The following is a 21,125-nucleotide window of genomic DNA, read 5'->3' as shown; positions in this document are numbered from 1 at the left end:
ATTCATCTGCCGATGGACATTTAGGTTGTGTCCACGTGTTTGCTGTCAGGAATAAAGCAGCTGTAAACATGGGAATGAAGAGGTCTCTTTGACATCCTCTTTTCATTTCCTTTGGGTGTATGCCCAGAGTGGAATTGGTGGTGGATCTTGTGGTCGGTTTTTTTTTTAATCTTTTATTTTTCAGGAACTTCTATGTTGTTTTCCTTGGTGGTTGGACCAATTTATGTTCCCACCAACAGTGCACGAGGGTTCCCTTTTCACCACGCCCTCGCCAGCAGCCCCTGTTGTCTCTTTGTGGTGGTAGTCAGTCTAACAGGTATGAAGCAATACCTCATTGGGGGTTTGATTTGCCGTTCCCTGATGACTAGTGGTCTTGATCATCTTCTAAATATTTAATCTTTATTGTGTTTTTTTCCATTACCATTTAGTCCCCTTGTACCTCCCTTCCCCGCGAATCACCACACTCCTCGATGTCCATGAATCCTTTTTCCTTTTTTTGAACATCTTTCCACGTACTTGTTTGCCATTTTAATGTTCTCTTTGGAAAAAAAATGTCTATTTAGTTACTGTGCCCATTTTTCAATTAAATTGTTTATTTTTTTGGTTATTGAGTAGTATGAGTTCTTTGTGTATTTTACATATTAACCCCTTACAAAAATATTCTCTCATTCAGTAGGTTGGCTGTTCATTTAGTTATTTCTTTTGCTGTGCAGAAGCTTTTGAGTTTGATGTAGTCTCATTGTTTGATTTTTGCTTCTGTTGTTTGTGGCTTTGGCATTGTGTCTAAAAAGTCATTGCCAAGACCAGTGTTGAGCTTCTTCCCTATGTTTTCTTCTAAGAGGACTTTCCATTTCTTAAACAAATAGTTTTCTGGTAGTGTCAAGCTTTCTACATGAGCTTACCAGACATTGGCGGACAACTAGGAATAGGACAAGATAGTGTGCCCAGCTGTGTGTTGGTAAATGTTTGATGACCAGCTCTCTGGAGTCCTGATGTGTAGTGTTTGTCGGTTTCTGTGGTGTAATTATTTCAACCAAAGTCAACTTCAAACTATCGACTTTTTAACCACTGGCTCACAAAATTTTTAAAAATTAAAAAAAATTTGATGGTTGGTTCTCACGAGCTGGTATGGGCTGGCTGTAGCACACCACTGGATCTACCTGTTCTATTTGCTCCCTGATTGCGTATAATAACTCTGTCCTCCCAACAATGTAATTAGCTTCCTCAGCTGTTCTAGATCTCCCGTGGGCCCGTGACGCTCCCATGGTTATAATCACAAGGGTATTAACTAAAGAAACTGTTTCCTGTGAAGAGATTGCTTTCTTTGAGCAACCGCACAGCTAACAGCAGGGAGACTGGCAGGAGGGAGGCTCCTGTTTCTACCAGACTCAGGGAGGCAGTGCAGGCGAGAATACAGGAGCTGCAGGATGGTTTTGACAAGGAAACCAGGCTCACTGGAAGTCCATTCAAGGTGCTGTGAGAATCCAGCTCAGTTCCCCATCCAGATCTGACCACCCAGCACACTTTCCTGTCAGAGATCAGTGTGTTTCGTGCACAGCATCTGCTCTGCTCTCCAGTGGTTAGAGTGAAATTCTTCAACAAGGGGATCTGTGGCCTTCCTTACAGACTGCCTGGTAAAGTGCTAAGGACTCATAAAAAAGGGCATTAAAATAGTTATCTATAAAGTTATAACCCAGCTATACTATAGAGTGGATGAGGACCAAGTGGGCCAGAGAGCTCCTGGAGGCCAAAGGGCTCAGGAAATAACCTTCAGTCAGATAGAAACAGTGAGGACAAGGGAGAAGATCGAGAGACGGCAGCCTTCACACAGATGAATTTACTTTTCCTTCCCAGGTTTTCGGGGATTGGGGGAGATTTGCTAGATGTGGAATAGAGGTTGCAAAAGACCTATGACAACAATGTGGCCCAGAGGTCCATGGAAGGCAGCTCTGGCAGCAGGACCCCCGGGAGATCTGTCCACTCCCTGAAGACCAGGATGATGTCGGCGATCAAATGTCCTGAATTGAGGTAACATGCACTTCTAGGCCGTGTGTGTGTTGGAGGTGCCTTGAAGTCCTCCACTTCTCATGTGGGCCATGCACATGCCATTGTATTTTCTGACTCCTGAGATTACAAAACTGGGCTATGTTTACCCTTTATTTATGATTTCAAATGTTTCCAGGAATTCTGGAATAGAGGAATGTATGTATTACTAACCAGCAGTAATCGTTGAAACATCCTTCTTAAGGAATGTGTAAAAACTGGCCTGGATCTTTGCCCGACAAGTGGAATGGAAGAAAGGCTAGTGCACAAATTGGGCAGGTTTCTGCCCTGTGCGTGCAGCGATGCCACGGACATCACCATAGTCAGAGCGTATGTTGTGAGCAGCTTTTTAAGTGGTAGGAGGGCTTATGTGGTCTCTCTACACCATTGTCCTCGTCACTTGAGGCATTTACCCTTCCACTGCACATCCATCCAGCGAACATTTACCGGATATCAACCACATACCAGGTACAGGCCCTCTGGATTGGCAAGGTCTGCATCCATGAACTCAGCCAACCACAGTCTGAAAATATTCCGGGGGTGGAGGGGGATAAAGGTACATTGTTGTGGACGTGTACTATGTAGTTAGGCCTGGGCTAAACATGTAGCCTTTTTGTCATTATTCCCTAAACAATACTGTATGACAACTATCTTCATTACTTTAGGTATTATAAGTAATCTAGAGATGATTTATATTATGCAAATACTTTGCAGTTTTATATACGGTCCTTGAGCATCTGCTAGTTTTGGTATCTGCAGGGGGGGGGGTCCTAGAATCAAGCCCCAGTGGATACCAAATGGTGGCTGTACTGTCGCATTTGGGGATACTGATTGTAGACCAGGGCCTTTCGTGCTCAATAAACTTACTTTCCACTAGGGGGAGCCAAATACACAGAGCAATAAGCATGCGGCAATTGCTGGAGGTGCTGGGATGGAAGTCTCAGTAGAGGTGTGTGGTGTGGAGGAGGGTATGGGAGAGAATTAGGCAAATATGTGTCTAAGGAAGAATCTTCACCAGGAAGGGGGCTCTGAGCAGACGTTTCAGAGGGGCCTTACCCCGAATAAGGAGGCTGCTGATGCGTGCCTGGGACCTGAGGTTTTTGTCTGGAGCTGCCCGCAGTGACCACAGCTTTGGCCCCTGGCGTTGTGCTTCTCGCACGTGGGTCTCACAGACCCGCCTGGTCTGAGGACGGAGGTGCTACCGCAAGGTCAGCGTGGACGCCACAGGCAACACACTTGTGTCCCAGGCTTTGACGGTGTGTATGTGATGTCTGACACGGCTTTTAGAAATTACCTCTTTATTGCCACATTCACATAAAAAATTTGATATATTTGGGCTAGTAAAAGAAAGCCGGAGGGTATATAAAGTCGTAGGAATTTAAAAAATATATGGCCTTAGTATTTGGAAAAGCAGTTGCAAATCGCTTCTTGGGCTTATTTATCCAGGCGATCGAAATTCTGGGTCTGGAACTCTTGGAAATCCTCCGGGATGGTGTCTGTGAAGAAGAAAGGCACAGGGGTTAGGAAGGCCCGTACACCGGCATCCCGAGCCACGGGGCACCCACGCGGGCGGCCTGTAGGGGCCGCTGTCTGCCTGCCTGGCAGGCCCTGCAGCCATCTTCCGCATCTGGCTGCTTTGCACAGCGCTGCCCGAAAGTGCTCGTTCACAGGCCTGGAGATTATTAGCAGGGGGAGGCACTTTGAGTCTGTGGTTATTAGCAGGGGGAGGCACTTTGAGTCTGAGCCAAATAAGGGCTGCCTGAAAATTAAACCTGATTGAATTTCTCACTGAACCCCAAGGCCTATATGCGAAGAAGTTAAATTCTATGGGCCTCAATTTCCTCATTTATCAAACAGGGAAAAATGAGATCTACCTTTTACTTCAGTTACACGGGGACTAGCAGGCTTTAATGACTCAGTGGTCTAAATGTTGGGCTTCTGGAAGAAGGTGTGCTATACAAATAAGGTGGCTTTATTTGACTTCAGTGACAGTATTGCAGTAACAAGAATGTACGTTACCATTGCAGCGATACTTGAGGTTGGACCAAATGATGTTTTCCTGGGAGAAGCAGAACACGCCAAGCCGGCCCCCACGCATGGTGGTGTCTATGGTGACCCCCGAGTCAGCCACCAGCTCAGAGCCTTCATAAAATCGCACCCTACAGACAACACAGCCGGAGTGGGTATCCATGTAACTCATACCGAGGTAAGGGGGAAGGGCTCTTTGTGAGAGCCAGGCTCCCGCTGCTCGTCTATGTCATCTTCATCACGCACATGCCTCTATTTCCCATGGACCTGGGTTGTGCTCTAGCTATTGCCTCTTCCCCATGAGACTGGAAGTTCCACGAGGTCAGGGACCAGGTGTCCTCCCATCTTCTGTTGCTCTCAAAGCCCAACAAGACACTGGGCACAGAGTCAAACCCGATGGGCACAGTTATAGAGAAATCACAACATGACCCAGGACCAACAAGCCTCGTGCCTTCATTCCTCTGTGAGTTATTACCTCGGCTACACACCACACCTAACATGCGCTGCTTGCTCTTGGGTCTGATTGATTTCATCTGGTGGAAGCTCAGAGCAATAATTTTCATCAGGAAAGAACACTCCCTTAAAGTGGGGTTTTAAAAATTTGTGGGGTCATTTCTGGATGTCTCTGTGGCACGATGACAGACACCAGGGATGCTGGATGGCTTACAAGGCCCTGGAGAGAACAATCAAAAGTTGTCCTTCACTCCAGACATGTGGGTAGGTGAATTTAGTTAATACCCAGGCCTAGAACCTAACTCCCTTTTACTCGTGAACATGGTTTTTTTTTTTTGTATTATTTTAATGAAGGAGTGGGAAGGAGTACATTTACAGGTGTAATACAAATAAATAACCCAAGAATAAACTTTTGTGTACTCACAACTGTAAACCTACTTTTGCCCACCCTTCTATAAACTGAATTTTCTAGGGTAAGCTGAGAAACTGTTTAGTACTTTGTTCTGTTTGAAAATGAAAAGCTGTTCAAAAACAAACTCATAGATAGAAAAAATAAACTGATGGTTGCCAGATGGGAAAGAAAGAGCCTGGGTGAGAAGGGACAGGGAAGTACAGGAGTGTCACAGGAGTGTGGGGGACGGCGCCAGCACAGGGAATCCAGGCAGTAACACCATCATAACCACGCGTGGTGTCCGGTGGGCAGCAGGCTTACGGGGGAGATCACCAAGTTATGTCTAACTGCTATGCTGTACGCCTGAAACTAATAATACTATCAACTGAAATTGAAAAAAAAAAGCTGTTTACCATTTTGGAAATTTATGCTACTGCAGGAAACACCACTGTAACATTGAAAAGGTATCAACACAACAGCTGCATTGTTAGAACGTCACCTTCCCGGTGATTCCAGGGGGCAGGCAAGTGTCTGTTTCAGGTTGTGTTCTGCTGTGGTTATGTTCAAGCATTTCATATAAAGTGTTATTTCTCTATTAGGGGTCAAACCTTTTCTAAAACTATATGAGCAGGTAGGTTATATTTTCTATGATTTCATTTTGCAGCAGAAGAGGGGGCACTGGGCTTACAGAGTTGAGAACAAGATCATGTGACTGAGACAGCACATGCTCTGTAACGTCTCGAAGAACAAAACGTGAGTTAGCCCTCACAATTTCCCTCCCCCACCCAGGCTGCTGTCCTGTGCTGGTCAGGAGGCTGTAATCAGCTCTCCTCTCAAACACACCACATAAGCTGGCGGGGTCTGCATGCTGGAGCAATGACAGAGTGAGTACCCAGTCTCCATTTCATCTTAAGATGCAGTCCTAAGCCATCCTAGCTTCTGAGAATAGTTTGTTTTTTAAAACATAGTCCTATAGGGAAATGAGGCAGATTACATTGACTTCCATGAAAATCAGTTCATGCCTTGTGTGGTACATTCCAGGCCCTGGGAGACTGAGATCAAATAAGACACAGGCTCAGCCCTTGTGTGGTTTATGTCCAGGAGGAATGACGGACTCGGAGGGACTCACTGCAGTGTGAAGTAGTCACAGGTAAGTATCTCACAGGGCCCAGGGGGATCACGGGAGGTGAGGATGCAGACTCGGACACATGTCTCACCTCACACAGGTCATCAGTGTGTCCACTCTGAGGCTTCTCTGAAGAACATGGCAGAAGAGCACTAGCCCCCCTATGCCCAGGTCTCCCCAGAATGTCCTTCTACCCTCTCTTTGGTCCTAAAGTCCAGGTGGTCAGCCTGAGCCTCGCTCCCCCCACTCGTTTCTGTGAGCCGTAGCCCAAGGTCTCGGAACCCTGGCATGCCCTTTCGGACAATGCCGGGTCGGGCCTGCTCAGGGAAGCGAAGGCTCCCAGGTGCAGAGTAACGGTGTGCTCTGCTTCCAGTGCAAGGTGAGAGGAGTCGTCCGCCTACCTGATGTAGCCCACCTGGGGCCTGTGCTGCAGGAACCAGCGGTAGGACACCTTGTCCTTCCAGCCTACGTTCCTGGAGTCCTTCCACAGCAGCCTGACCTGGTCACTGGTGTCCCCCGTGTGCCACAGGGAATTTCGGAGGTGCTCTCCTGGACCTGTCTTAGACTTGACAGCCTGCACAATGACACAAGCAAGGTTTTAGAACAGAATGCCCTTCCCGCATCCGTGGGGTAGTGAAGGGGTGCCGGATTCATGGCTGCCTGGATTTGCACAAAAGCATAAACACTTAAGATGCCATGTCTACTGAGGTGATCTCGGCCCTGGCCAATATTCCACCAACCCCATATTTTTCCTTCTATAAATCCACTGCTTCCCACATTTGCCTGATGAGGGCTCTGAACTCTGCCTGTTCCCCGGGGGGAGTAACAGAGGCAGCCTCTCAGCCCTCCTGTATAAAGTCGGCCCCGCTGAGGAAATACATGAGCCAGTTTCCAACACAGTATGCTTCAGATGTACCCCCAAATCTTCTCCACCTCTTGGGCCCTACTTGGGCTGATGGTCTCACCACTAGGGCCCCCCAGAAGTTAGAAAGGACTCGTCCATGGGAAGGAAGGCAAGGACCTGGGTGGGCTACAGTGGCTTGAATGATGGCACGAAAGCAGCTGTTTCATAGATGAAAACAGTGCCCTGGGGGAGAGTATAGAATGTAGAAGGTGTGTGAAGGGCCAGGAGAAAGGCCTTCACACCACCCGTACCTTAAGCTGGATGCCAGGTTCTGCAACAGCTCGGAACGGGGTGGCCTGCCAGTACGTCTGCTCTGTCTGCTTCCACATGACCACGTAGAAGCTGGAGCTGTCTTGGTAACCAAAGATAAAGCCAGCATAGTCATCATCTGTCTGGGTGTTTACGTGGAAGGTCCCTTCGAAGTCAACTCCATTAAAAGCCGTGTATCCTGTAGAGATCAGAGGAAAATTAGAAAAGCAGAGAGAGTCACTCGAATACCTGGAAAGAGTGAGTTCTGCACAGGTGGTAACGAAGGCCCTGGACATACCTACTGCCAGCCCAGGGTCGCTGTTCATGGTCTGCACAATCTCCATGCCCTGCAGAGAGAGTCGAAGGAGTTAAGTGGTCAGTGACATCTGACCTCCACGTAAAGACTGTATTACCCGAGAGATTGCTCTGTGCTCAAAGCCAAATAGAAATAATTTTGATAAAACTGTCATTTAGGATGACTCAGTAAAGCCGTGATTGAGAACATCCACTTCTAAGGAATGTCTTGCTGGGTGATGCTGGAAAATCTGGGCCTCTCTGTGCCTGCCTCCTTCAGTTACACAATGAGGACCCGTGGGAGGCAGTGTGCTGGGGGGCCGGGCTGCCTGCGCCCCGTTCCCAGCAACCTCGGCCACTTACTGCGGCACTACCGTGAGCAATCATTGAAGTCGTACAAGACTTGGTCTCACCACCTGTATACTGGGGCTACTGAGAGTGCTTTGTCACAGGGCTGTGGTGCGGAGTACGTGTGGCGGGGAGCAGTGCCTGCCTTGCAGTCAGCACCCCCTGGGTTGCCTTCTATGCTCAGAGGGTCTGTGTTGAGACAAAGCTAAGATGTTGCCAACCATGCGACACACCTGGTTCAGGACAACCCAGTTTGGATCAATCTGAGCATCCCCTTCGGGGTCCAGGACCACGGTCTGGTAGGCCCTGAAGTCGGTCAGGGTGACCTCAGCATTCTCCGGGCAGACATCGATCCGATCGATGACCTTGTCCTGATCGAAGTCTGTCTCACAGGCGTCTCCCACACCGTCGCCTGAGTGGGATGGAAGGGGAGGAGAGGAGCTTACGATGCTGTACCCACCAACACTCCTTAAAGAGGTAGGGGGCTGGGCCAGGAGCAGAAGTGAACCCACGGTCCGCCTCAGGGCTAGTTTTCGTCCCAGGTGGGGAGGGGAACCCTGACATCACCTGTGCCCAAGCCTGCCCCAGGCCCACACCGCAGTCCTCGGGATGGGTTGGTGAACCCCACTGTATGGGGGGTCAAAAGAACTTCCTGGGGACAGAATGGAGTGGGGACTGTTCAAAACTGACCTCGCAGAAACTCTGGGTATCCTTCAAAGTTAGTGGGTTTACCAAATGCTGGACCGCATGCCTAACCTTACATAAACAAATGTCTGTGGGCCTTTCCAGACTACAATGTATAACATGCAGGGAAATTACTGTCACCAAAATTTATCTCTAAGACCATAATTTCTGGTGGTTCTAAGGCTGAAGCTGGCCCATAGTGTGTTTTGTTAAGCTGCTGGTGTTAAAATATTTGCATCTGCATGGCTGGGCATGGGCGGGCCCTCACCAGCTCACCACAGTCTGCACCTGCTGTCTCACTTCTGGCTGGGTGTCCACCTTTCACATCTAAGTCTGTAACCCCATCTAAGCCATTGCTGCTATGCCTTCTCTCTCTCCTGCTCCTGTTCTGTGATGCCTGGTGAAGGGAGCAAGCAAGATGGCAGAGCGGCTCTTCAAGCTCCTTTCATGGGAACATCTAGCCGCTCCTGGCCCATGGGATCTCAGCCTAGCTCTGCTCAGAATCTGCAAAGCAGCTTTTCTCTGACAGTTGGAGAATGGTATCTATCAGTGTCTACTGTCCACACAGGCTGTGGCTACTCAGAGAAGCTGGTGTCCTGGGAGAGATGTGCCTTGCACCTGGGTAACGGAAGTCTGGGGGTCCCGTGTAGCCTTGGGCTGAGCCCACTTACCATTGCTATCCTCCTGGCCTGGGTTGGGGACCAGCCGGCAGTTGTCTGGTCCAGGGGGCACCCGGTCTGGAATGCCGTCATTGTCATCATCGTCATCACACTCGTCACCAATTCCATCCTTATCACTGTCCAGTTGGGCACTGTTAATGATGGTGGGACAGTTGTCTGTACTGTCCTGGTGCCCGTCTCCATCACTGCGGGAGAAAGAGGTAGTCTGCAGCATGGGTCACGAGAAGACAGAGGGGGTCCAGCTCTCAGGAGGGATGGTTTGGGGTTTTAACCAGGCCTGGTCTTTTTATCAAACACCTCCTGTCCTCAGATATAAGGCCCCCGTGGGCCTCAGAAACCATTTCCCCACTTTCTCAACCTGACACAATAACACTTCACTTCCTGTGCAAGAAGGTAAGGGTCAGATTTGTGATTTTGTACCCAGACACTCCTATCCATCCCTGGAGGCTACTAGCTGATCCCTGGCTGAGAGAAGGTGCCAAGGGGTCAGTGAGGGGCAGTGGAGCCTGGCTACTCAGCCCCTTGCGCCTGTGGCCCCAGCAGGATACTGGACCCGCTATGGCTCAGTGTCCCCATCTGGAATATGGGGACAACCTCATAAGGTTGTTATGAAGATGAAATGATTAAGTGATTAGAATTTTGCACTTTCAATTTTAATGTAGGAAAAAGCACTTCTAAGTATCTGGTCTTATGAAGCCCTGTGTTTTCTGTCACTCTTCAAAATCCCTGGCCAGTCGACCCAAGAAGGATCAGATGCAAATGGCAGAGAACCAGGCAGCCCCTTCCTGAGAGGTGAGCATGTGGGCTGGGCTCAGTCCTGGTCCAAAGCACTTCTCAGAACCCTCCTCCTCAGCCCATGTGACTTTTCTCCTTTCTAGGCTGTGTGTCCCATTCCCAGAACTTCCCCTGAGTTGACAAGACCTCCTGTGGCTATCCTGGATCAGAGCAGGTACTCTCTTCATCTGCTCTACCCAGGGCCAATCCTGGCCGGGAACTGTCCCTGCCTCGTCTGGGATGGGACAGGGGAGGAAGCCAGGGCCCAGTCCATGCCCTTCAGGCCATGCTTCCCAGCTGGGTCCCAAAGAAAGTGAGGCCATACTGGACAAGCAGAAGGTGACGTAGCTCCAACAGTGGAATTCCTGTGCCTGTTGCTGTTTTTTACATCCTAAAATGGAGCTATTTCCATTAGCCCCCGTTCTCTGTAGCCCTGGACATTTTAAATGCAAAAACAAGCAGTTTCTATCCTCCTCCCCAAAGTTCAAGATTGTGGGAATCAAAATGTAGCAAAATGAGTCATTTACTTCATGCAAATATCTAGAGGCTGGTGGGACAGGGTATTTCACAAATTACTTAGATGGCACTCAGAGTGCGGGGTGACCTGAGATGGGGAACATTCATGATGGACATCATTTAGGGAAATTATCAGGGTGTTGGTCCCCTCTTCCACTCCAAAGTGGAGACACCCTGGGTCAGGCTCTCACTGGCCTGCCTCTGCCCAGGCTGTGATAACAGCAGCCACCACTCTGTGCAGGTCACCCGAGGACCAGCGCTGCGTTGGGAGCTTTACCTACATTATCTTTCATTTCACCATGACCTGCAGGATGCACTTAATTACCTCCATTTGCAGATGAAGAAATTGAGACTGAGAGACCGAGAAGTACATTCAAGTTCAGCTGGCTAGTGTGTCCTTTACTGCAAGGACACTGAACACAAGGCTGACAAGGGGACTTTATAGAAACTGCCCTGGAGCCAGGCTGCTGACTGCAGGGCAGCCTCTGGCAAGAGGCTGAGAAGCGGAGCTACATTTCTTCCTGCTTTTGCCTCTTGGAGTCCTCTCCCTCTCGCCCCTGTCCCACCGCCTCTGTGCTTATTCCCCACAGAGATGAAAGGGTTCAGAGCCTGGTTCTGCAGAAGCCTTGGGGAAGAGCCGCACATGTCTGTTTTTGGTGATGTTCCTGCAGCATCTGATCCAGGCTTTGACCTAGGGCTCTGTCCATGTGGGGCTAGGAGGGTTGACAAGACTCACTTGCGTAGGACAATTCCACTGAGAGAAGTATAATGAAAAAATTCTAAGGATGATGAAAGAAGTGAGATCCTGCAGCAAACTGACAGCTATTTTGGGATGGTGGTGAAGCTTTCCTGAGCTGAAAGACTGCAATGGAAAAAAGAGCTAGTATCCATTGAATGCTATCTATGTAACCGAAATTGTAATATGCAATTTTCATAAATTAACTGTTATCACAATAGTCCTACGAGCCACATTGCACTGTCAACCCATTTTGCAGATGAGAAAATTGCGGTGCAGAGAGATGAGGTAGCTTGCCTAAGGTTCACCAGTCTGTACGTGGAGGAACTGGGGTTTATATCTAGCTGTGTCCCTCTGGGGCCCATCTCTGAACTACACCATACTGCCTCTCCTCTAATAGACTCTCACCTGCTAGAGTGGGTAGTGGCTTCTCCTGACACTGTCACCCCACTAATACAGAACTTTCAGGGAGGTGTGACCCTGGCCAGAGGCAGGGCTACTGTGCCCCCAGCAGCTCAGTCTACCCAGAGAGCCCCCGAAACCTGGAGGCAGCAGGACGTTCTGAAGGACAGAACTCTCTACTGGTGTCTCGTGTGGTGCTGTGCGGCTGGGAGAGGTGCCGTACCTGTCCTGATTGGTGTCACAGGAGTCCCCAACCAGATCATTATCCACATCAGACTGCAAAGAGAACAGAACACGTTATTTGTCCCCAGGACTGTGTGCACGAAACGTTCCGGAGAAGGCAGACCTGGCCCATTATCACTGGGTCTCAGGATTTCTTTCTCTGGAATGGGGACAGTGCAAAACTGCAAAAGGCCAACACCATACTGGTGTAGGCGCAATGGTGAATTTTCAGAAACGCCTTCCAAAATATCAGGGGATGTGGATGGGCTACCCACACACCAGATGCGCCAATCAGAAAAGGGCGCCGGGGCAGCAGGGTGGCAGGTGGAGACGTGGAACCCTAGCCTGGGTCAGGAGGGAGCCAGCATAGGCCCCGGGACCAAGCAAACTTACTGTCTGCCCCTGCAATTTGGAATTGAGCCAGAGTGGGAGTGAGTCACAGAGGACAAGATGACTCTCCTCTCCTGGGGCTTTAAAAATACATGACACATCATCCCCAATTATCTAGACGGGGAGGAGGAGAGAGAAGGGAGATAACACATTGCCGACTGATCTTAATCTGAAATGTCCACACATAGTCAGTGTAGGGATCCGGGGACTAAAGGGGCACAAAGTTCCCATGGTTAACGTCCATGCTATGTTTTCATTGCAGCAGAAAAAAACTTGCCTGGGCCTCACCAAACTCATGTCACTAACCTCAGAGGCACTCTGCAGCCCGTGAGATCAGACCTCGGGGCTCCTGCAGCGCTGCTCCTCCCACCCCAGGCCTAGCAGGCAACTTCCCCGCCTCTGCTCTGTTGGGCGCATGGCAATAGCCAAGAACTGAGCTGGGGGCTCTGCTGGTTGGTCTTACCTGCATCTTTGCAAGGGGAGGTCAGCCTACAGTGTGAATTCCCCTGTACCCTACTCACCTGGTTAGGGTTGCTGACATCAGGACAACTGTCACAGGCATCCCCCACGCCATCACCATCCCTGTCCCGTTGGTCACGGTTGGAAACTTTCTGGCAGTTGTCCAGAATGTTTTTTATTCCTACAAGAAAGGAGCGCTTCCTTGAGTCAGGCGAACACCACAGACAGGTCTGGGACACACACTTCTGGGTGTCGTGGAGCTCAGGTCTGTACACATGCGTGTGGGGAGTGACGTCTGCCCAGACCATCCTCAGAGAGCCACCACCTCTTCCAGCAGTTGTCTGGAGGTGAGGTCAAAGGATGCATTCTGGGAGACTTAAAAATCAACAGTGATCTGAGGCAAGACATCAAGGGCTATCTCTGCAACCAGAGGAGGTGGTGAGGGCCGGGTGGGCTGACCCTGGAGAGGGAGGACTTGCGGGTGTGTGATCCAGGCCTGGTACCCGAGGGCTCGGGCGGGCCCATCATGCCCCTCTCTTCCCAGCTTCCCACTGAATCATGTCCTCTCATACAGGTAGCTTGAACTCAGCGGTGGTGGAAGTGGTTGTTTACGTGATAGAAACTGGCAAATGCTACAACTTGGGGTTTTGGTTTGCTTCACTGAGTTGGTTTATCAACACACCACTGGATCTGAGTCATCAGTTGGGCTTGTAGAAGGTGAGGCCATGTTCCACAGAGGCGTGGATATTTTGGAGAGGGGTGTGTGTGTGTGCGTGCATATGTAATGTTCTGAAAGGATTTTCCTTCCAGGCCCTGTGATGTGATTTGTTTTTCAGAAGGTAAAGGATCCAGCCTAAGCTTTGATAGTGGTCATATGTACATTATGGAAGCTCTAGAGGAACAACTGTCCTTGCTCATGTCCCGTGGGCTCCAGAGCTCAGGACTGTGCCCCAGGGCCCATGTGCACAGACCAGTGCCACGCCCCTTCAGTAGGCCCCAGAGCCAGGTGGTGCAGCCACCCTGCCTCCAAAGCTCCCCCCAGAGCCGGCAGGGGGATGCCCATGTCTCCTGGGAAATGCCTGATTTTCTGCAGGGGGAGCCTGACCTGGGGGCTGTAGCCTGTGACCCTGCTCAAGGCCTGTTCACCAAACTCTCCCCTTCCAGGCCCCTCGTGTGTGAAGAGGATGGTGGGGAGGGGGGAAAGGTGGAATCTGGAAGATGGATGCCCTGCAAAGACACAGTCCTGACGAGATACTGCTTTCCTACAAGGTTTCTGGCAATGGTGTAGCGTTCCAGAAACACCAGGGTTATTAAATAGGGGAGTTGGCTATGTAGTCTCCTCCTACAGACATGAGCGGACCTTGGGTCCCCCAGTCACAGGCTGCTTGGATCCACCTGGAGTGGGAAGGACCTCATAGCTACTAATCCTATCCCTGCTCCTCAAAGAGAACAGGGCAAGAGGACAAGTCAGCTCTGAACATGAGACAAAACGAGACAAACCCACCATCTCCATCCATGTCATCATCGCAGGCGTCTCCTTTTCCATCCCCATCAGTGTCTTTCTGGTCATTATTGAGGACATCCCGGCAGTTATCACAGGCATCCCCGAACATATCTTGGTCACTGTTTCTTTGGTCCACGTTGTGAGTCAGGACACAGTTGTCCTAAAGGATCAGAAGACCGAACACTTCCTCTGACTATTACTGCTTCCCTCCTGTGTGCTGGTCCTGCAGTAGATGCCGGCCGGCCACCTCCCCCCAACGTGGTCCTGAGTTCTCAGGACTCAGGAGGCCCAGGTTTGCCAGTTTTATGTTTTAAACATTCAATAATCTTAGAATAAGCAGTTGTGGTGCTATGGGACTGCAGGCACTGAAATAAACATGTGGATGGTTAATATAAATAGTTGGCTTCACGAGATTTCTTCCGTCTTCCCTGGCATGAGGCAATTCCTGGGCCCTCCCTGTGAAGTCGGTACCTGCTCATTCACGATCCCATCTCCATCAGCATCCTCATCACAAGCGTCGCCAATGCCATCTCTGTCTGCATCTTCTTGGCCAGAATTTGGCACATACTTGCAGTTGTCCTAAGCAAGGGAACACAGCTCAGAGAGACATCACACCTGTTTTTGTTTTAGCTTTATTGAAGTATAATTGACAAAACTGTAAGTGTATCATGTGATGATTTCATATACGTACATAGTGTGAAAGGATTCCCGAAATGAGTTAATTAACAGATCCATCACCTCACCCATCCCTGACCCTTTTTTGTTGAGAACATTAAAGTTGTTCTCTCTCAGCAAATTTCAATGATACAACAGGGTCATCAACTATAGTCACTACATTATACCTTAAATCCTCCGACCTTATTCATCTTATAACTGAAAGTTTGTACCCTTTTACCAACTACCCCCTCTTCCCACACTCCCCTCTGCACCTGTATTAAGTCAAACCTCAAGATAACTGTGGCTGCCTGGCTTTATTATTAATGGCTCTTTTGCTACAGTTGAGAGGCAGCCTGTCTACAAATGCACATCTCAGTGGAAGCCACAGAACCTCTCCCCATACACATGTCGCTCGAAGAGCCACGGTGCATGAGTGAGTCAGTGTGTGGTTTTTCCTACTCGCCCTCCGTCCGTACCTTCTTGCAGTTCTTTGCAGAGCACGGAAGTTCTTCGTCTGGGTAGCTGTCGATGTCCACATCCTTTCCGCAGAAGTAGCCATCCCCAGCCCATCCGACTCCGCACTGTGAAGGGAAAGCCCATCAGAGGCCTGGGAAGCCGCGCCAGACAGGAGGCTGACAAGGGCCGCTGCCTCTGTGTGCACGTTCCCAGAGGGAGAGCCCAGTGCCAGCTGGCCTTGCTGGGCAGGATCTTAAAACTATTGTATTTTGAGCAGTCTAACGGTTCAAAATTCACTAGGTACAAAGGGAGACACAGTGTGAACTTCCTGCTCCTGTTCCCTTAGCTTGGGCAAGCAAGGTAATCAGTTCCCCTGCGTTGTGTGAGAGGTGGGCTATGGGTGGACCAGCAAATGCCCACCGTTCTTTTTCTGTCAACACAATTGGTTGCGTATATCGATAAGTGATTCTGCAGCTTGATTTTTAAAAAAATTAACATTATATCTTGGAGCTCTTTCCATATCGCTCCTTGTAGAATTATTATGGTTTTTTTTTTAATGGCAACCAATATATCATACAAAATGTGGTATGCACGTGCCTCAATTAATTTACCCAGTCCTCTACTGGTGGGCGTCAGGTTTTAAAAACCTTTCTGGATTGCAAACAATGCTGCAACAATTCACTGTAGCATACGTGCCATTCTGTACATGTACTGGTTTCTTGGTGTAAAATTCCTGGTCCTAAGGGTGTTTGTGATTTTCAGTGATTGCCAAACGTTCTCCATGGCCTGTCCAATTTCTTTTCTCTGGGCGAATGTGGCACTTTCCTTATCGCTCTTGAGTCACAGTCATCTCTGTGAATCTAACAGTCTTCTAGATCCGTTCCCACAAGAGGAGGAGCCTTCTAAAGTGCCTGACATCTATTTCCACCCATTTCTTTGAACAGGACAAGGCCCCCGCAGGCACAGTGCTGGGTCTGTGTGTCCACTGCTTCCCTGGAGAAGTCCACCCAGTGCCCAGGCCACCGGCAGCTGCCGAGAGCAAGCCTCATGTCAGCAGAACAGGCACGAAAACATTCCACACCAGGCTCCACAGCCGTTTTCTCTGATTGTTACGGTGGTGCCGCGAGGCCTCTGTTATCCCATTTTACATAAGAGTCAACTAGGCTTGGAGTGGTTAGGTCCCTTGCTCAGCATCTCAGAGCTGGGACTTGAACAGTCCAATGCCTTCCTCCATGTATCTTTGGTTAATGAGAGCTTTGAGTTCTTCCTCTGACAGGCTATCTTCTGGTTGACCTCATTAAAGGATGTTTGACAAACCAAAGAGAAAGAAGTTATTCTGTGAGTGGTGTCCTTGGTATGAGATGGCACCTGGGAGCCCTGCTGAGGAGCAGGGTGAACACTGACAGGAGGGGCCGGCGGGACCGCAGAGAACGCGGGAGAGAGGACCTGGGAGAGGACAGGCAGCTGGAAGGGCAGGGGGTGGGAGAGAGTCTGAGGGACAGTCAGGGCCAAGGGAAGAGACACTCTGCGTGAGTCAGTGTTAAATTTCCTGGCCTCGCTCATCAGAATGAGGTGATTTAAGATGAGCACCTGCCTAAGCAGCAGCCTGCCCACTCGGTCGTCTGCGCTCTCGGTCTGCAACCCCTGCAACCCGAGAGGCAGGACTCCAAAGACAGCCCTCCTCTCACCACCACCGCCACCCCATTCCTGCTCAGCGGCCCTTGGAGGGCCCGCAGTGCTCGGCTGTGGGGCATGGTCCCTGACTCACTGTAATGAAGAAAAAATTTCCTCTAGGAGCAAATACATTTTTAATGAGCCATTTTCTGGCAGATTACATTATTTTAGTAGTCACAGCAAGTGTATTAATCCTTTACCATCTGTTGTCGTGCCTTATTACAAATTCAAAAACATATTAACAGCCCCATCACCCACTGTCCCAGGGAAGTCGTTCATTTGTTCACAGAAAATGAGGATTTAAATATAGATCCACGCTTCTCTCTCAGTGGTGATAAACGTGCCCGATCCGTGGGAATTAGGGAAACTGTGTTTCCCCTCTGACCCAGCCTGTTCCTTCATCAGGGCCTTGTATTGCCAGCAAGAGCTGATGTCATTGCATCTATTTTTTAAACTTACTTTGACTCTTTTCATTTTTCATCCTTTGAAAGTGATATGCTCATGGTAGAAACTTTTGCGAGCTTACACACGTCTAAGTGTGAGGCACAGAGGAGAGGGGAGAAGTCTTCCCGAATCCATCCTGGCACTCACGTGTTCACCGTGAACCTGTGAACCTCGGACTCTGAGGGTCGCCCACCAGGGCCTGGCTCACTGGACAGGGCGGCGGAGGTGGGCAGGCGAAAGTGGCTGATTCGTCAGTGCCTAGAATCCGCGAGGACTCTGGAGCCTGAGTTTGGGATGACGGGAACAAGCCTTCTTCCTCCCCAGGGGCCCAGAACACCAGCCTGCCATGAGACTCAGGTCAGGCCAAGACTGCCCTGCGCCCTTCCCAGCCTCCTTCTCCCCAGATCGGCTCCGGGGTCGGGAAGTACGCAGGAAGAAGAGTGGCAATTTCTGAACGTGGGTGGAGGGACACACAATGCGTGGGAGACACGGGGTTGTTTTCTCCGAGGGTTTACAACAGCCTGCCACCTCTCCACTGTGAGCCAGCTCCTGGGGCCAGATTTTGAAACTGAAGGTCTTAAGGGTGAGGACAGTTAGAAATGACAGCAGTGTGCTAATAAGTTACTACAAACAAGTCACTCGGGCAGTAGGTGGGGAAGGAGAAGGCTCCTGGGCCTCCTGCTGCTCACTTGTCAGACCCTCGGCAGAGTGTGCTTGGGAGCTGGGGCTCCGCCCCTGAGCGGCCCAAGGGGCATGGGGTCAACCCAGGCCAACAGGGGGAGAGGAGGCAGCTGCGGGTTGGATGGACTTCTGATTGCTCCCCACGAACCCGGATGACGATCTCACCTCTACGTTCTGTGTTTATCTTGATTGAAATGTTTTCATTTATGAGCTCTTTTACCCTGAAGCATGTAGAAACCAGAATGGTGTTAACTTACCACACATGTCACGTCCCCACCCCGCTCTTCGATGCACTGTGCGTTCACGCTGCAAGGATTCAGTTCTGGGTTCCTGCAGTTTCTTTCCGTTTTGCACCCCCTCGTTTGATCCCCAGTGTACCCAGGTTTGCAAGGCCCACAGCGATAAGATCCCTGTAAAAGCACAGATAAGATGATAAGCCAGGAGCTCAGAAGTGTGAGCGAAGTTATTGATCGTGACTATGTTTACTTTGACGTGATGCCAGGATTAAGTGAGACCTGTGCCTGTCTCTGTTTCCATGTGTGTCTTCCAAGATGGTGTGAATACTGTGAAAGATGCCACCAGAGTGGAGGCTGCAGCAGGTCATGCAGGCAGGAAGGGACAGAAGGACAGGGCAGATGGCGAGATGGTGAACACTCACTCTGACAAGCCAGCTTCACTGAGGGGGCCAAGGGCGAAGGGCTGAAAGTTCCCATAAAGTACTGGGAGGAGAAGTTAGAGAATCTACTCTGAGACAAGGGAGAGGGAGTTCTACTTGATCAAAACACAAGTGGGAATTTTTTTATTTACTGCTTTCTTGGTGGCATTTTTTTTAAACAACGAAGTGACAAAGGAACAGGGTACAGAGAAATGCTGGCGGCCTTGCACTGACAAGCCCTGATGAGGTGGACTGCTCTGGTGGAAACCTGCTAACATCGTCGGCACCAGTGCAAAGGTACTTCCGCTGCCAGGTATGACTTTTTAACAGCTTCATAGAGATGAAACTTATACTATGAAAGAGACCCACATAAAGTGTACAATTCCATGGTTTTAGTCACTAACATCCCAGAGCTGCCAAGTTCAAAGGATGCTCTTCAGTGATCTTTCTTGACCTGCCAGACTCATTGGGCTGCTCCATCAGGTCAGTTCTCTCCTCTGCTTCTGCTCCTCTTTCTTTGCCCACGTCTTTATTTTTTGAGGTTCTCTGCAGTGCTGCTTTCTAGACTGTTTACTTTTCTCCTCCCTAGGTGGCTTTAGTTACTACCATCATGTCAATGCCTATTTGTGCAGACTAGTTGTGTCCTTAAGCTGAGTGTAAATCCCTGTGTGCTCCTCGGTGAAGCCCACAGGCTCTGCAGCCACCCCAGAAGTCTTGTGACATGCGTCGCCTTGGCCTAATTATCGAACCTTTCTGTGCTTCAGTGTCTTCAGCTGTGAAGTGGGGATGATAACAGTGTCTCTTGACAGGGTTGTTGAGAGGATTAAAATAAGTGATTGTATTTCTAAAAAGCTTTTCCATAGGAGGAAACTGGGAACCTATGGATTAAGTGACTCTCCCAGGGACACACAGGAGGACAGAAGCGGATGGACATGGACTCAGTAGTTCTTCTCTTCCATTGACAGTCTACCATGCTGCACTGAACACCTGGGAAACAGCTGACAGGAACCTTCAGAAATAAAACCCATGTCTGAAGATTTAAATTTTAGACCCCTAAGTGTGAGGCATTTTAATTTAACGCAAATAACTTTCAAAAGTTTCATGGAAATACTGGACACTGTTTAGGGATTGTGTCATCACCAGTAAAATTCACCTTCTGGAATAGTGAGAATAAATGAAGAAGCTCTTCACCTTCATAAAATACAAAAGTGATGATATTTTAGTCATTAATATGTATCTAAAAGCCCAACGCTGCAACTCTGATGGAAGATTAAAAACAAATTTGGCAGTTATAAAATTATTCTTTTAGAAACTACTTATAAAATTATTTTTATGTATTAAAAACCATTTTTAGCACAAAATTTTACTCTCATTTTCCATTTGAATAAATTATGCCCATATGTTCTATATGTGTTTTGGGGTTATGATTTATAAACACACACTTGGGTTACTAACTGGTCTGCTTTGATCACATCAGCCATGAAAACTACTTACCAAAGTGTTAACGCAGATAGAATTGAGGACACATGCTCCATTTCGACACTCATCAATGTCACTGCAGAGCTGGTACAGAAAGATTTAAAGAGACACTCTGTTTAAGTACAAATGCAGAGAAATTTTGCTGTGTTTTGACATTGCTGTGTGAAGACAGGAAATCTCAGGCAGAACGGTAACTGGGGCATCATTTTAGCCGTCTCCCTGCATTTGTATCAGGCTGCCCTTAATTTCAAGTGGTGGCTGTCTGCATGGTGTTTAAAGTGGTTCAGAAAAGACAACTTGTGTGATAAATCTGTTCTGCCACCTCTTTAGTGAAGAAGGTCCTTCTTTATCCTGCTTGGGACTCAATGTACTTCTATCAGAGAATTCCTATTTTTCTGGAATTCTGGAAAATTCTGTCTCCTTCTGCTCCTATTCCTTCTACTCTTTCTTTAGAACTACAATTAAACTAATATTGGACTTTCTTATTAATCTCTTCTGTTGACTTTTAACCTCATTTGTATTTTGCATATCTTTATATCTCTGTGCTGCATTCTGGATGATTTCCTTAGTTCCACCTTCCAGTCTATAAACTCTATTATCTGTCTTGCTCACCTATTAAGTTTTTAATGCCAATGATATTTTTATTGAATAAATTTTACCTGGCTGTCTTTTAACATGCCTGTTCCCCCCTCCCCCATTGCTGTATTCTTTAATTAGGATATCTATTCCTTCCTTTTCCCCTTTATCCTTTTAAACTTATATTCACCATGTTTCCTCATGGTAGCATCTCCATGCAAATTGCCATTTTTGTGTATGAGCGTATCCTCGGTAGCGCTGCCTTTGCCCATGGGTGTCCCACTGGCTCTGGGTTTGGAG

General features: G+C 48.8%; 1 protein-coding gene across 1 annotated transcript in view; it reads right to left on the bottom strand.

The window, feature by feature from the left end:
* Positions 1–3,324: 3,324 nt before the first annotated feature.
* Positions 3,325–21,125, bottom strand: part of THBS4 (thrombospondin 4) — a 57,182-nt gene continuing 39,381 nt past the window's right edge. Inside the window, exons 9-22 of the mRNA XM_037130786.2 lie at positions 20,265–20,333; positions 18,373–18,525; positions 15,337–15,441; positions 14,675–14,782; positions 14,204–14,363; positions 12,762–12,880; positions 11,852–11,904; positions 9,192–9,385; positions 8,070–8,248; positions 7,493–7,541; positions 7,197–7,393; positions 6,443–6,615; positions 4,063–4,202; positions 3,325–3,539 (exon numbers count right to left, since the gene is read on the bottom strand). Of these exons, the coding sequence (XP_036986681.2) occupies positions 3,478–3,539; positions 4,063–4,202; positions 6,443–6,615; positions 7,197–7,393; positions 7,493–7,541; positions 8,070–8,248; positions 9,192–9,385; positions 11,852–11,904; positions 12,762–12,880; positions 14,204–14,363; positions 14,675–14,782; positions 15,337–15,441; positions 18,373–18,525; positions 20,265–20,333 (1,761 nt within the window). The 3' untranslated portion in view covers positions 3,325–3,477. The remainder of the gene's footprint in view (positions 3,540–4,062; positions 4,203–6,442; positions 6,616–7,196; positions 7,394–7,492; positions 7,542–8,069; positions 8,249–9,191; positions 9,386–11,851; positions 11,905–12,761; positions 12,881–14,203; positions 14,364–14,674; positions 14,783–15,336; positions 15,442–18,372; positions 18,526–20,264; positions 20,334–21,125) is intronic.

This window comes from Artibeus jamaicensis, unplaced genomic scaffold (genome assembly GCF_021234435.1).
Source record: "Artibeus jamaicensis isolate MK-2021 breed Jamaican fruit bat unplaced genomic scaffold, CSHL_Jam_final contig_373, whole genome shotgun sequence".
NCBI classification, from domain to species: Eukaryota; Metazoa; Chordata; class Mammalia; order Chiroptera; family Phyllostomidae; genus Artibeus; species Artibeus jamaicensis.
Note: the sequence above shows the minus strand (reverse complement) of the source record. Positions and strands in the feature narration are given on the sequence as shown.